The sequence below is a fragment of the Columba livia genome, chromosome 2 (genome assembly GCF_036013475.1).
Source record: "Columba livia isolate bColLiv1 breed racing homer chromosome 2, bColLiv1.pat.W.v2, whole genome shotgun sequence".
NCBI lineage: Eukaryota > Metazoa > Chordata > Aves > Columbiformes > Columbidae > Columba > Columba livia.
The window spans coordinates 141,515,828-141,533,088 of record NC_088603.1 but is presented as its reverse complement, the minus strand read 5'-3'; the positions used below and the strand labels follow the sequence as shown (position 1 = coordinate 141,533,088).

Sequence of the window (17,261 nt, the reverse complement as noted above, 5' to 3'; positions counted from 1 at the left end):
ATACCCCAAGGGGAACACCACTGAAGGCAACCTTCTTCATCTGCTTTTTTGGGGGGGGAAAGAAAAAAATCCTTGCTTAAACAGAATGCAATATTTTTGTGATCAAGAGACTATCACAAACTGTGTCTGAGTGAAGGTGAGATGATCCAGACATGGGTGTCTAAAATATAAGCTGAATTATTTTTTCATATTCAGGCTAAATAACTCTTAGCCACATTCGTTGCAGACCGGATTTTTGCAGAAAAACTTCAGCTTAATATTTGAAGAATGACTCTAAGAAGAAATTTAAATCATCTGACACCACTTCTTTGAGATGATCTAATGCCTATGTTTTGGAAGAACTTGAAATTTGCTTTGACTCAAAACTTCTACTTTTCTCTTAATGCTCTGAAAATATTTGGAAAACCTTGTACATAACAAGCATATTTTCCCTGTAATTTGGCTTGTTACAGGAAAGGTCAGGAGGTAGAATTACCACCAAAAGGCTCTCTCTCCTGTGTTCATACTGCTAGCACTCCAATATACACCACAGACCCTTATAACCTCAGATGTCATTTGATTTGGATGCAAAAGAAGGGAAGAAACTGTGAGTGAAAGAATGGACAAAGAACCCCACAGAGGGAAGGACAGGACTGGATTCTCATGGGGTTACAGAAGAAGGAAGAAGGGACAAATCAAAAACTGCTTTAGAATTACTGGGAAAGTTAAGGATACAGGATGCTTCTTGGTGAAACACATGAAGAATGGAGTCACTAATGTCAGGGACCATGGAAGAGGGACTGTCCTGGTTTTGTTAAAAACAAGTTTCTCTTTCAGTGAATTTTGCCTGTCAGCTAAAGCCTTCATATTAACTGCATTTTCCTGGAGAACCTGGTAAACCTAGCAATGGAATGTAAACTTATTGATAAGCATGGATGTCCCTTGACAGGGACAAAAACAGACTGAACGACAGAAATGGAATGCAGTGACAAAAAAAAAAAAAAAAAAAAAAAAAGCCATTCTGAACATGTTGCACAGAGAGAATGGAATGAAAGAAAATCTGGCAAAGAAGTCAAGGCAGGAAATTAGAAAGGGAAATGAGAAACAAGGAGTTAGACTAGCACACAGAACATGGAAAATAAGAATTAGGACTGATCTAATTCTGACTCTCCTGTGCATAATTATTATGACAATATTCAGATGGTATGGTATTTTCCAAGAAGAACCTTGTACTTTCTATTCACAAGGAGAGAAAGGATAGCCATTTAAGACAGCCAGAGGCAGTCCAGGAGGACGGGATTCCATCCCTTCTTCTTTACCAGAGCTCTTGTGTATCAACAGGTGGATTAAAATATTTCAAAAGGTATTTACTAATTGCATGTTCTTCATTGTCTGAGAGACTGGCATGAGACCCTGGATCTTGATTAGGAGTGCTAAGTAAAGCACTGGAACCGAAGTCTGAGGTGTGTATTATGCCTGGATAGAAACCGATTGTCTCAGACTCTTATCATAGCTTCTCCATTCCTAACCAATAAATGCAGGACAATCCTACCACACCTATAGAATATTCTGTATATTTTACGTTGTGAAATAAACACAGGATAGCACACCTATAACAAAAAAGTTGATGAGGTTTTTTTTATTTTTCATTTATAACTTTGTTGAGTTGTATGAAGAAAAGATTCCTAACACCAAAAAGTGAAGAACATTGAATTATTCAGTCCATAGGGTGAAAACCCCACAGAAATGTACAGGTCTGATGCTCAGCACTGAAAGATTTAAGTAGCTGACTAACAGAGCAGAATCTACAAACCCTCCATTCAGCAGTTATTTACACATGCAGGAATGGCACTCTTAAAGACACTCTAAGAAACTTCAATGATGCAATTCTGATCTCAGTGAAGGAAAGGGAAAGCCACAGGAAAACCTTGCTGGCTGTTGCTAATGTGGAGGCTTACACCTTCAAAAAAACATATTGAATAGGACTTTGTTTACCTAGAAAATTTAGGATGTAGGCACCCAAAATTCACTTAGAATGTGATCCAACTTGAATGCTTTCCAAAGATCTTTCCACTTACTGTTGAGGTCCTGGAAACTTATTTGCCACACACGTTTGTAATACTTTCTTTCCCTAGGCAGATGTGCACCTAATTCTTTACTAAACTTCCAGTATAACCTACATTCAGGCAAACAGGTATTTAATTCAATACATCCTGAAAGCGTGAGATGGTCTGTCATCCACAAAGTGGTTCATCTGCAGGACTCCTTGAGAAAGCCTGCCAGGTTAGAATACGTGCCATGCAGAGCACAAGAAACAAGAACTCTTCTGCAGTTAGGTGATGAAGTTAGTCATCAAGGGCAATAGAGATGAGGGTCTGGTCACAGTTCCATAGGATTCTTTGTGGGTTTCTTACCAATAGTAGTCTAACACAATATCAAGACATGTTCTGGGTAGCAGGTCTGGAATCTGCTACACTAAAATTTAGCTTTCTTTGCTATCACACAGCCACACAGTACCTCAGCTTCAGATGAGACTTCATATTCCAGAGAAGAAAGGAATGTGCAATAGGTCCAGGATAAAAGCCCTCTTCTGAGAGACAGGTTCAGTCTCTTCAGTCTAAACAGGGCTTAAACCACAAATGTCCTGTTTCTGGAATAAGCCATCTACCCATACAACAGTACTTGAAAGCTGGTGTTGCATTCTGAGAAGTGAGGATGCAGGTATCATGTATTCCTGTTTGGTCCTCTGTAGCCTCAGAAGATGCCACCTGCGTCTGGAGAATTGACTCACCCTCTGGAGAATTGACTCACCCTCTGGAGTAGCCCAAGTTCCAAACAGAGTTAATGGGGATATGTGTCCTTTATTTGGTCTGGATCACGCATAGCAGATCATAGAATCATAGAAGGTCCTGAGTTGGAAGGGACACACAAGGATCATCGAGTCCAACTCCTGTCCCTGCATATGACAACCTTACAATTCACACTGTGAATTGAGGTCACATATTGAAGTATTTAGCACTTTCCTTCAACTGTACAAGTCTAAGAGCCTCCCCAAGGCACCTCAGACTTCCTGGAAGTTAGCATAAGTTGAGTTATATAAATTAAGCACATAAATTCTTTTTACTAGATTTCATCCTTTTTCTTTCAGATCTCATCTTAACTAGAAATTTTATTCAGAGCTCTGACTGGGGTCAGAGTTCTAGAAAAGAAGTAATTATGTAATTAGGACCCATATTCTAATACATACGCATAAGGGAAATCAGTATAAGAAAATATAGATAATATTATTATTGTCACTTCTTATATTCCTGTCTCATGAATACTTGACTGTTTGCTTCACAATGCAATTCTAATGCCATTTTGTGTGCAGCACATACAGGCACACCATATTCTAACTGACAAGTGGCTTTTAAAAACAGAGAATATTTTTTCTTTCTATGCTACATTTTGTTTCTTTATTTGTTTTATAAGGGTTATTTCATGAATTTCATGGAAAAGAGAGAAAGCTTTTGCCAATGGGAGAGACCACTTGCCCTGCAGCTTGATTTCTACCACCACAGGCCACTCAAGCACCACTGGGTTTGAGAAAGTGCTGGCCAGGCAATTTTGTTCTTCTGTTCTTTATAATTCTTCATGTAATCTACATTGCTGTTTATTTGTGTAATATTTTAAAACTGAGATACTATTTTTCTTTCTTTTTTGCATTATTCTGAAAGAAGAGATGCACCAGCAGAATCTGCCATTGTAGAAGAAAAAAAGATCTGCTTATTTAAAAAAATGCTTACAGCAATTGTTTTATTTGGACTTAAGTTTATGTAGATGCAGAAACTGCCCTGAGGTGGTCAAGTCTTCAGCATAGCTGAGGCGAGCTTCCTGACTACTGAGGGTTGCTAAACCAAACTGTTATTGCTGTCTGACTCAGCTGCTGTCTGATATGCTGGAAAAAATACAAGAAAAGGCTGTCAAATTGAAGAGTTTCTAGGATATGAAGGCCAGAAAATTATGGAGGTTTCAGCCTGCCTTAATCTAGATTTCTTTAAAAAATTTCTTTTTAGTGGCTTAATCTTAATTTCAATAATGTCAAATAAACGCATGCATATATTTTTATACATGATCTATAGACTGATTTGTATTAAAACAAAAAGGATGTCTGAAATTTTTGAAGTTAGAAAAAAACAGTGGTTTTGCGGCACTTCCAAAAACGAGGTTCCACCAAGTAAACGAGATATTGTATGGAAAACACAAATTAAAGAGCAGATCATTCCCTACAAAGATATTGCAAAGATGCACTCTGCAAGTTACAAAATTGCTGGTATGGTAACTGAATTAGTGAAAGTTCAGGAGAACATGTATGATAGGGGAAAAAAAATTATAAAATAATAATTGCAGTTTTAAAATCATTCAGTGACACAAGAGCTAGAAAATGAATGGAACAACATGGAGTGAAGTGTGGAAGAGGAACTTGTGCTAGAGTGTGGGACATTTATCACCAGGATCAGTTTCAGACTAACAAGTAAAGAAGATGCAAGCAAGAATAAAGATGTGTATTTGCTGCTGAGAGCAATTAAACAAATAGGTATAAACAGAAATGTTAGGAGATCCTCATTCTTGTAGAGAATTCTACAGACACAGCTGTACGACAGCCCACAATGTAATTTATACTTCCTGACAATTAAAAACAACAGCTCAGAGCACTGAGTTGACTAGTTTCTCATGCCAAAAAGTAACCAGAGTTGTGCACTGCTGCAGAACTGCTTCTAATACCCTTGTTTAAAGATCACTGGAGAATTTCCATTCTCTGCAGTCTGCATTGTAAACTTAAATTCAACAATTTTAAACTATATACCGTCCCTACTAAAAGTGGCCAGATGAGGTACTTTTTCTTTCAGTCCACTTGTAAAGAAAGGTGTTGCCAAGGTCCTAAGTTTGACTCTTGTCACAAACTTATTTAGCTTTGTTACTGAGCTCAGCAAATAACTGAGAGGTCCACAATGACTCCACAGACATTGTGCAGAAACAAAAATGGTGCTAAAGACAATTCTCATCTACAGTATCAAAAGTAATCTACCCAGAGGTGATAGAGTAAGCATCATGGACTTTCACCTCTTGCTGGATATTTTCTATCAAGCATTACATTTATTTTATTTTCTTCAATGGCTCCATAGTCATTTGATCAAATTAATATTGTTTTTCATTAGATGACATTACTCTAAGTAGAACTCACAAATCTATGCCTATTTCATTATTTTATGTAATATTTAAATACGGAACTACTACATGTTACTTCTACATTACAGTAGTTCATGAAACATGCAGGTTTCAAGCAGATGGTTCCTTTTCAAATTTATCAATCAACTGTCACATAATTTCTTAATTTATTTTGCATATCTAAAAAGAAAATAAATATTAAAAATCTACTTATGTCATATACAACATTTACCTTTATGAAGTACTTAAAAACTTGTGATTAAATTTGTACCCCTCTTTGATTTCACTACTATGAGCATAAGCCAACTTTCCTAATCATGCTAAAGGATGTTTTAAATTTGTAATACAAAGCCAGTTTATGTCAGTAGCACATAATAATATGTTAACCTAAAACAATACTACCAAGACATTACATTTTTAATCTAAATTTTTTTCTTAGTTTTTTTTCTTTTGTATTTACATTTAAGCAGTTGCAAGGACTACTTTTGGGAAACAATATATAGTGAAAAAATTGTACTTTATCAAATATGAGTCATAGACAAACCACTTCCCACAGTCTTATTTATAATTCCTTTATAAGTATATTTATATATATGATCTTTTTTACATTTCAATATGAAATTTTGTCATCTCATTCTGATCATTTAGATCACCCTTTATATCCTTCCTTGAGCAACTGATCAAACAATAGAAACATTTATACAGCTTCCACACAAAAGATTAACATCTCTATAAAAATATTTTGTAAGAAAAGCAGATAGTATTCTATTTTTAAATAGAAAAACATGCAGTAAAGTAAGATAAGCATTGTAACATATTAGTAAAACCTACTTTTGCATAAATTTACGGTACCTTAGGAGTTTCCTAATGAAAAAAGGCAAACAACTTGTACCTAAACAGAACACCAAAGCTAAATAAATTCAGTAACACCATGGGAGAATTCCTTTTTATTTAAATAGAGGTTTGGTTATTTCACGGTACTTTTAGAATGCAAGAATCAAGTTTCTTACACAAGAAATTTGTTTCTTTAAACAAGGTACAAATTTTTTGCCTGTCTTCCACTCAAGGAGCTACTATTACTTGGAAAATGCAAAAAAGGATGTGTTAAGTAATGATAATGAATGATTTAAAGAGACATCACCTTTATACAATGACCTCAAGCACAAAATTATTTATTGCTTAAACAGTAAGCACATTTTGTTTGTGAGATGTATAGCCACCATCACTATTGAAACCTGTATGAGTTTAATATTGGGTAAACAGCAAACAAAAAACTAGTTGTCTCTTTAAATTTTAATTTAATATTTTTACCCCATGCAGAATTTTACAAGCTTCTCATGAGATGACATGAAACTTGTTAATATGGTTTAAAGCAACACACTAAAACATGGGAAAACGGACTATAATGTAGCGTTTTCCTACTATGCATTTTCCATAACAAACGAAAGAAAAAAACACAACTTTAGTTTCTGTCAGGCAGACGAAGTCTTTACCTGAACCCTAGGAACAAAAGGCGTTGTTCTTCTACTAAGGCTTTGGCTCTGGTAAGCAAAATTAAAGAAAAAGCAATAAAACAAAACCAAAAAGGACAACACGCTGGAAACTAAAAGACCGAAAGTAAAAACAAAGACACACAACTATTACTTTAAACACAGCTTTACACCAACAACGTATCTGTCTAACACAAAGTATTTTAATGCAATGCATAAATTAAATATGCAAATCTGTTACCAAATCATATCAAAACCCTGTGATGGAAATTCTGGCCTCCGGGAAGTCAGTAGGAATTCTGGCACTGATTCCCCAGGAGCAAGGATTTCACTTTACAGGTATACAGATAACATTCACAATAGATTTAGAAATAACATTAACAAAAGGAGCAGGTCAGCAAAGTGTGATTTAAAAGTGGGGTAGGAAACATAAGTTCAGTTTGATCATCTCTTTCAGGAAGATTGTAGATGCATATTAAAAAACAGACACGAGTACAGTTCACGCACTGACAGCTTGGTTGCTTTCTAGAGTAAAGCAAGTGAAGTAAAAGGTTTTCTCTTTTCTGCAACTCTAAGAGGCATTTCTGCAAAAAAAGCCCTCCTAAACACTTAAAAAAGGAACTTAGTGCTATCCAGTAATAGCATTACATGGGGGAAGGTATGATCAATGTATTTAAATTCTCTGTCAATCATGACAGAAATGACAAATGGTACACACGGAAAACCCTTGCATGAAATCAGAACTAGAGCATTTAGCAAACTCAGTAGTTGCGTCACACACGGAGATGCATTTATAACTCATATTTTTGTGAGGCAACACTTCAGACCACATACAGCCTTGTGGCTTCCAGTGGCTACATCAAGACTACACCAGTACAGGGAACATTCCTAAGTTGCTGGACTAACTACAAACTCCAACTAACCACTCTCCATCTTCAGCTTAGGGCAACAGCTACTGGAGTGGCACAGAGAGGGTACGAGTACTGGGAATGGACATGAACAGGAGCACTTATTGATAGCTCAGAGGACCAGTAAATCGGGGAAGAGGAGCATGGGAGTAGGTCACAACAACTATGGCAATCTGACAAGATTTGAATCATCTTTATCTCCCTGCCCAGTTTTCCTGAGATTATTGGTCTGTTTCAAAGTGATGGAAAAAAGCTACTACTCAATATTCACTCCCATAGGAAATGTACCCAAAGTATGGAGACGGGGTGTGATGATGCTGCTGCCACCCTCCTTGCTTATTTGGCATGCACATGTGCTGGAGAAATCTGTTCCATAAAATGTGTGAAGTAATCTGTTCTCACACCAAAGCAAGAGGTTATATAAGAAAATTTGACAGTCTGGATCACAGGTTTTGTCTGATGTGTTCCTGTACTCTGTGAGGTGCAGCAGCTGCCCCCACTCTGCCCAGGCAGTACTGCATAGCACCATGTGTAGGTGCCAGAATGTGACCTACTCACATACAATAAAAGTAGCTCTTCAGTTTGCTTCTGCTCCATATTACAAAAGAAATACAGATAAACCAGAATATTGCAGTCGTAATAGGGGCACAATATCTCCCACCATTCACTGAGGATCCTCAGCTGCCATATTGTGCCTTGGAAAATGGAGGGCAATAAGCACATTGTGTGCACTACCTCAAACTTCCCAGATTTTGACACTAGAGCAACAGTAATTTATTTGTGTAGAGGTAGAAAGGGGAGAAAAGAAAGGGGAAAAGGAAAGGGTGGAAGAGGGAAGTGGAGCATGTCTCACACTTGACCTTATCACCCCAATATGCTGACATACTATGTCCTTGACAATGTACAATGTCAACTTTCTTTTATGTCAGAGATATTACAACTATAATTAATATACTGTATTTTTATTGCTTTATAAAATCAATATGTATGTAAAATCTATTGAAGTGATTCTGTGGTTCAGCTGCACAAGGAAATAATTTTATAAAATACATTCCTTTTCTGCTAGAATTTCCACCAGTACAAAAAAAAAATGATGTTATAATTTTATACCTGTATCCATTTACACAGACTTCTAGTCACGTTATCAGTCTCTTAATCTAACTATTGCAAAATCATTCCAAGTAATACTTGTCATACAGTATCAAAAAAGTAGCCAGAATGCAGCAATTAAGAGCACCAATACACAAATATTAACTTTTTCAAAATGATATTAAAGGAAAAAGAAATCAGTGAAAAACAACATAAAACCAGGAAACAGACAAAGCAAATAATAATAAAACAATAATTGCAATAACAGATACTCCCCTGAAAGAACAACATGGATCAAAAATGCCATAAAATAAATGGCACAGAATACAGATGAATTTTTTATATACCTTAGTAAATTATAACACACAATAATTCCCTCTAACTGCATGTAATTTGTTCAATTAAATATGTATTTGGGTAGAATAATTATTAAAGGAAAGAAGATTCCCTTGCTATGTGAGATGGTTTGCTTCATAGGAAATCCTATTAGCCAGCTCTGGAGTGTCATTGTAACCTCAACAACCTCTACAGCAGAAAAAAGGTACACAGACCAATGCCAATACAGAGGAAAACACAGAAGACTGAATGGACAAAGACATCCCTGAATGATAGAAAGGCATCACTGCAGCTAAACTGGCTAAAACCATACTGAACATAAAGAAATACATTCCAAAACACTATTAATATAAAAAGGATATGTAGCACTATCTGAATAAGGATGTATATACCCAAGTATTTATTCAGATACTTCAGACCTCCACTTGAGCTGCAGGTATCTCCAGTTCTGCCCACAACTTTTGTATTTCGCAGCCTACTAACTACAGCTGCCCTAACAACAGCCCAACAAGACTATATGGCATTGTCTGAAACTACAGAAAATACTTTCAAAATCTTGCCTGTTATCTGTTCCCTCTCATTCACCACACCTGTCTGAATTCAGCCGCCATTGCCCAGAATGTCAACTGACTCTACATTTCTGCAAAGAAGAGCACCCTGTCTCCAACTACTGCCATGGCTCTGCAGTTGTTCTCCTGCCTGGGTGCTCACCATAAAAAGCACATTCCCAATTATATTCACAACTTAGTATTTCTTTCCATTTCCATCTTACTCAGCTATTTGGAATGAATGAGTGTTCCATCAACTGTTCTGTCAGAAAAGAGCTGATTAAAAACATGGAAAACCCAAATACTGAGTCTTGTCCGTATTGTCATGTTCTAACTAAAAATTTTTTTTGAACTTGCGGAGAGTTTTTTAAATTCAATTTTTCCCTAATCTTTCACCTTTGCTAAAGGTCCAAAATCAGAAAATCTCATATCCACTCTAATTTTTCAAAACATCTCCAACTCTACAAAGAGGTTTTATTTTTTTTTCACTAATTCTTCCAAAGTTTCAAAGTTTTTAAAAGCTGTAAAATGAGAAACCAACATTTTCAAATGTGAAGGAAAATCTATTCATTGCACTACCTTTAAGACATATAAACCCCAAATTTGAAAAGTAAAAAAACCCCTTGTGATCATTCAAAACCAACTTAAAGTATCAGATTAAAAAGAAACTACAGATATTTGCTGTTTTGTAAAAAACTGTTCCTGTAGAACAGTTTACTAGTTTTACAATAATCTTTTTCTAAAAATGTATTTTAGTCTGGACATCTCAATGTGCTTTGCTAGGTGCCATGTTGCTATGCATCCACACCATCTTCAGACATTGTGACAGCCACCCTTCCTCGCAAACTGAAAGGTTTAGCACGAACCTCCCAAAGCCTTGAGCCAATGGCAGCAGGAGCTGGATTGAGCCATTAATTGGTTAACATGAAATACAGCTATTTCCAATTTTTCTTTAGCTGCTGATGTTAGATAGGTCTCCACATTTTCAAACTGTCTACCAATTTTAGGTGTCCACATTGAGACAGTGGTACTTTAAGTTAGAGAGTTACTCATAATTTCTGACTTAACTGTCAGTCAACCAGAGCTGTGCATTCTCAGATATCAGCTGTTCTCTGAGGGAAACTATGATATTGTGTAGTAGGGAGTATTGTATATAATTGCATACAGTATATAAGGGAGTACAAAGAGGAAAAATGTAGGAAAGATCTTTAAATGTCTTCTGACATTATTTAGTTTCCTTAGATGGAAAAAATGCTATGGACTTATTTATAAAGGCATTTATCTCCTGAAACATATAAAAATAATTAAAAATAGGAACACTGCAGTTAAACACTAAATGTCTATGCCATTCTAAGACACATAACCTTGCAAATTCTGTTATTCTCAGAAAATACCTGTAATCCCTGATACTATCCTTATTCACTTCAGACTCCAATAAGCACAAAATCAACAGACTTATTGACTTTACTAATAAATTCTAATCTTAAACTCCTGAAGATTTTGTTTCTGAAACTGAGAAAGAGAGGAAGTAATTTCTGTGTGGCTCCTATTTGGATCGTCATTCCACAGTGTCTGTGCATGGGATATGTGAGCTGCTTACTCTAGATCTTGAATTTCACGCTGGGAGCTAGGAACCAAAACTTTTTAACGGCCTAATTTTTATGAGATCCAGACAAAAGATATTTATTTCCACCCTGTTTCCACTATCAACAGTTTTTGCTGTCTTATAAAACTAAACTGGTTTTTAGAATCCTCGGTCTGTGTATTTTGACAGTTCATGTTCCTGTGTCTTGTATTTTGTGCAAAGCATTCCATACTCTACAGTCAAGATTTCCAGTTTTCCGTTTATCCAAAGGACTGAGTCTTTCAAAGTAGTTAACTGCAACAATTACAGATAATTAAAAATTGTATTTTGTAGATGGCTGGTCTGATGAGCAAAACAAATAATGTCTCATGCATTGCAAAATGGAACCAACATGGCTGCTGAACAGACAGAAAAATATTTCTTCCCCTCCTCTATCAACACCATAAACCAATTCTGTGAGACCTATAGTCTGCTTAGATTTTACGTATATTTTTAAGGCACACTCATAACATAACATAAACAACTTGGAAGAAATACGAATGTGACCTTTTCAAACTTGTTTAACACCAGTTTTTCACTCTTTCCATTCCATTTTCCTCTCCTTTTCAATGTGTAGCAGGCCACAACTGAGCACTTTTGAAAAATCACACTTTGGAGTTGTAAATGACACAGAAAGTTGTATAAAACTCAAGTTCTTTGTTTTAGTACAAAAAAAAAAAAAAACACCTCTTTTAAAGAAAACATTCAGGTAATGAACTTTGTTGTCAATGAGAATGAAGAACAAAACTGAATAAACAGTGGTACAAAGAACACAACATTAGTAAACAATCAAAGGTATATCTGGGGAAAGGTATATATGAAAGGTAGTGCAAAAGAAATAAGCAATTTTAATGTCCAAGCACACAGGTAATAAAATCTACCAACTGTACATGTTACAGTTGAAAAAGTGTATACGCTCAACAGCACAGACATAACTGGAGCCCAGGATTAGGCCTTTCTGAAAATTTGATTCTACCAGTCCAGCTTACCAGATAAATATATATAACATTTCCAAAAGCACATAAAATTGACAGTCCTCATGAAACTATGGCCCTACCTACACTGAGATATATAGCGTTAACAAAACAATGTAACTAGTTTAACAACAAATTTATGTTAGAGGTAGCTCGCGCCCTACAGTGAGAGTTATATATGCTGCAAAAAGTACAACACTAATATTAAGGAAATATTTACATACTGAAAGTTGTCCAGACAAGAACTGTGGAACATCCCTTAACATGCCAGGACTCATAGGAGAAGTCACTGAAATAGAAGGTCGGTCCATTTTTTGAGATTCAAATGAACTAGAACCTGTAATTATAAGTGAAAATATTTTATAAACAGTAGCACTTATGGATATTTCACAATGTTCTTCAAAGAAAAATTGTACAAGTATAACCAAACATACAATAAAGTTGTGATAAATATAACTTTTTTATCTGTTTGTAATTACCAAATAATTATACTCAATCTTTCAGTGCTCAGATGCAATTAAAAGCTTTCCAAGTTTATCAGAGCTGCAAAATGTCATCTGAAGCATTTAGAATGAAAAATAGTTTATTAAGATATTTCCAACTGTAATTATGTCAGTAAGTTGGTGGCTCAATATTTTGGAATAGTCAAGTGAATACTTTACTGTGGTCAGAGGAATTCAGTCTTCTGAAGGGCACTTATTATTTTGTACAATCAGACTAATTTTTAATTAGATTTTTACAAAAACATCAAATGCACATAATATTTTTTGTGCATTTTATTTCAAATTTTGAAGGTCTGCAAACTCTCAGAGGACAAGTTTTGACATATAAAACACAGAGCAAAAGTAAAGTATTTTTATAAATACAAAAGACATTACACATCTCACAAAACATTAAATGGATTTTATTTTAAGACTTGGCTGATCAGTGAAAAGTTATTGGAGGAGTTTTTCATATTATTATAATCAAGTTTATGCCACTGCATTTATTCATGGCTTCTATCATAAAGGAGTTCTAAAACAATGATAAAAAATAACTCCAGGCTGAAATCCATCTTATCAGATCTAAGCCAAAGAACAAGTTATTTCTCCCCACATGAAATACCGGTTTAGCCAATTTCAAGAGTGCTGAGGGATTCTAATAAAGTAGAAGTGTTCTGATTTCAAACTAACTGTCTCTCAGGTTGCAAATAAAGAACATTTGATCCCTATTTTGAGTTTATAAGGTACAATTGAAATGCAAGACAATAAAATAGGAAATTAAAAATTACTATTAATGTTACTGTACATTAGTTAGAATTATATTTTTCAATCAAAAAAAAATAGTCTAAACTTATAGTCAAATGTCAAGCCTAAATCAAAATATCCTGACTTTGATAGTTTATTATTAACCAAAGGTAGACAGATAATTCAGTAAGGTGACATATTGAGACAAATACAGACAAAGAGATGAGAGCTATACTGACTATAGATTACATTTTCCATTTATTTGTGCTTACATAAAAGAGAGAGAAGATTTTCCTACCCCACAATTGAAACTTACTGGACTCCAGCTGTGCATGCGTGCTGTCAGGTATTCTGGGAATGTCCCTGAAATCAGGAAAATTAAGACAGGCTCATCCTTTGTCTAACAAGCATATTCAAAATTCAGTTACACTATAACACTTCTCAAGCCACCACTTAATGCCTCAGGAAAGGCAGATGATCTACTGGCTGTCTTCAGCCACGGGGAAGATTTATCTTTTAGCCGGTACAAGTAATTTCAGTGGTAAATTAAAACCTACAGAACAAGTGAATTGGTGAATGCAGGAGAGAGGATGCACAGTTACAAATAAAATCATTCCATAAATTTAAAAACAAACAAACAAACAAAACAATCTCAGAGTTAATGGAAGAATAAAACTGTGAGAAGTACTTTATTATGACATTACACATTCATTAAATTTTTTGGACCCTCACTCAAACATACTTGACTGTCAATAATGCTTATCCCAATATGTCCTTTACCATCCTTCAACCTCAAATTTGGACAATCTTACCTCTTCCATGACTAAGTAATATGAGCAGCTTCATTTGGCAACATTGCATAGTTGCATACACATGAGATGTTGCATCACCTGTGTTAAATTGTATGTACAGCTCTGTAATTTTAAAGAACTTGGTTGCAATGACTAAGCACCTCATGATGCCCACCCGCCCCGCAAAGGAACAGATTCTTCCTATGAGGAGCAAACATTACTGTATGCTAATAAAAACTATAAATATGCTAAATAAATCATGTCGGAGGTATTTGAGCAAAACCAAGCAATATGGAGCGTCAGCTCCAAGTCATGGCAAGAACAACATTTAAAATTACTCTGTGTGTTTGAGTGCGGTTGTATTCTTCAGGCTGCACTGGGTGTCGGTGCCCAGGTGCTGGCCATGGGGCAACACGCTGGGCACAGCTGGTTCCAGACAGTCCCAGCCACCTCAAACCGACCCATCCCTGAGGCACAGCTGGGACCCTCAACCCAGGTGGTGGTGCCTCTGTGATAAGGTATTTGAGAAAGGATAAAAAAAATTGTGCTGCAGCTGTAATAGAGAAGGGGGGGAACAAACAAAAACAAACAAGCAAACAAAAACCCCAAACAAACAAACAAACAAAACATGGGAGAAATGCCCCAGAAGACACCAAGACCAGAGAAGAAGGAGGGGGAGAAGGACTGACCGCAACCCCCATCCCCCTGCACCGCTCAGTGGGTGGGAGGCAGAAGAGGCAGGACCAAAGGAGAGCACTTGAGCCTGGGAAGAAGGGAGATGAGGGGAAGGTGGGTTTAGTTTTGTTTTGTACATTTCTCTCTATCCCATTCTGCTATTAATTATTAATCTTCCCCAAGTGGAGTCTGTTTTGCCCATGATGGTAATCGCTGAGTGATTTCCCCATCCTTATCTCGACTCACGAGCTTTTCTGTCTTATATTCTCCCCCTGTCCTGCTGAAGAGGGGGAGGGAGAGAACAGCTCGGTGGGCACCTGGCAGCCAGCCAATGTCAACCCACTACACAGGTATGTCCTAAGGAATGAAAGTTAAAAATCTTTTCAGGGATATCTACTGTCTCATACAATTATAAAAAAAAAAAAAAAAGGTTTGTACTATATATTAAAAAAAACTTATCTAATTCCTTTTTGGTACATATTTTCCAAACATTTCTCAAGACTCAATAGAAAGACAGCTTTACTAAGCAGATGGAAGAATCTTTCCAAGTGAATTGATGGACAGTACCAATAATTCAAATTAATTAGAAGGCATGCAACTGGTGTAACTGCCCACTATAGACAAAAAAAAAATAATCACTGTCTCTGTTGTTAGCAAGCAAAACTTGCCAGAAACTTACAAGAGCTATTGAAGACATAAATATTTAAGTTTGAATTTTGATACCTGTAGAATTTATAAAAGGAGCCAATACTGGCCTATTACTTTACATTGAAATACACTCCTGAACCTGTCATTTTAAAAATTTCTGTCATATGAGCATGAGAAGAAAACCTTAAAAATATGTATCATTGTTAATAGATCGAGTATGTTTTCTATAGATCGCTAAAACAATAAACTTGAAAGCTCTGAACACTACCATTTATATTCCTAAAGCATACAGATCACAGTATTTCACAGTACTGTATTTTTTACAAAGACCTCCCACTGAGATAAACAGATGGAGAAGCAGAAGTACTTTTAGCTATCTCATTACATTTTAAGATATAGAAACATAGAATAGTTTGGGTTGGAAGGGACATTCAAAGCTCATCTAGTCCAACCCCCTGCAATGAGCAGGGACATCTGCAACTAGATCAGGTTGCTCAGAGCCCCGTCCAGCCTGGCCTTGAATGTCTCCAGGGATGGGGCATCTACCACCTCTCTGGGCAACCTGGGCCAGTGTTTCATTTGTAAAAAAATTTTCCCTCATGTTCCATTACAGGCAGATAGTGGAGAATAATGTGTCATTCCTTCCAAATTCAAACCAGTAGTAACTATGAAAATAATATGCGTTTTTAAAACAACTCTTTGTGAAAATTAAAAAGCAGAAAATAGATAAGTTCTTTTTGTATGAGACAGACAGCTTACATAGAATAGCAATTTGGTCATTCATTTTTATTTTAAGATAGAAAAAGGGATAAATTCCAAGCCAAAATAGTTTAGTTTTGGTTTGGTTTGGTTTTTTTTAAGGAGCTTTCCATTTTATCTTCTTTTATCAGGTTAACTTGTCATCTCCAGTTTTTATAGCAGGATACGACAACAGGTTCTCTTTCTCAACTAAGTTAATTGCTAGTAACTGTCTGAAGAGTTCTGGCATGAGTTAGTGCATGGGTGCAAAGACCATCAAGAGACTCTGTTTCAAAGTACTAAAGTACACCTCAATGCAAGAGAGAAATCCTTCATGCGAGCATCAATTATTCAATCAAAATAATTATCACTTCAGTTATTTCATAAATCTGAACATGTAATGATTTAAAATACATTGAAACTTTATTCCCTGAGGCAGAACACAGATATATGGTGTTATGTTTCCTTGGGTAAACATAAGATATTAATTTCTATCGTCCATTTGATTATGACCAGAAATCTCCTAAACTGAGAAGATAAAATGCATTTCAGTTCATCAGCTCAAAAACATTTCTGAAGTTGTATTGTTAATGTCAAAATCAAGTTACATCTAACAAGAATGCAAAATCTTACCAACTTGCAGAAAGTATTCAACACTGAGACTTCAGTTATAAACTCATTTAGATTAGTAACTGCAGTTTTGGAGGTGATAACCCTCTTTTACATCTACATTGGGAATCAAGTACACAGAACAACTTTTTTAGCCCTGATCTGGCTCAGTTCTTCAGATTATGTAGCAAGCAGTTAATACTCGAGAAGGCATCTTGAGAGCCCACATCACTTTCTTTCAGGAATTACAGATGAGCTGCTTTAGTGACAGCAACTGGAGCACGTGGTAGTACAACAGAAGTCATGGTGATAAGGAAGGTAAACAACAAACAGTAAATATAAAAGCCTAGGAAAAATACAGGAGGTTTAACACAAAGAAGGGAATGCAGAAAGAGACAAAAAAAATAAAATATTTTCA

The 17,261-nt window shown here is 35.9% G+C and overlaps 1 protein-coding gene across 49 annotated transcripts in view; it reads right to left on the bottom strand.

The window, feature by feature from the left end:
- The window catches only part of RIMS2 (regulating synaptic membrane exocytosis 2), a 469,796-nt gene that overhangs the window by 197,113 nt on the left and 255,422 nt on the right, over window positions 1–17,261 (bottom strand). For 28 of the 49 annotated variants that reach the window (XM_065054186.1, XM_065054187.1, XM_065054172.1 and 25 more), the window contains 3 exons: window positions 13,699–13,745; window positions 12,381–12,493; window positions 6,681–6,728 (listed from right to left, as the gene is read on the bottom strand). In XM_065054186.1, the coding sequence (XP_064910258.1) occupies window positions 6,681–6,728; window positions 12,381–12,493; window positions 13,699–13,745 (208 nt within the window). The remainder of the gene's footprint in view (window positions 1–6,680; window positions 6,729–12,380; window positions 12,494–13,698; window positions 13,746–17,261) is intronic. The other 21 variants (XM_065054205.1, XM_065054195.1, XM_065054206.1 and 18 more) reach the window with 1 other exon arrangement.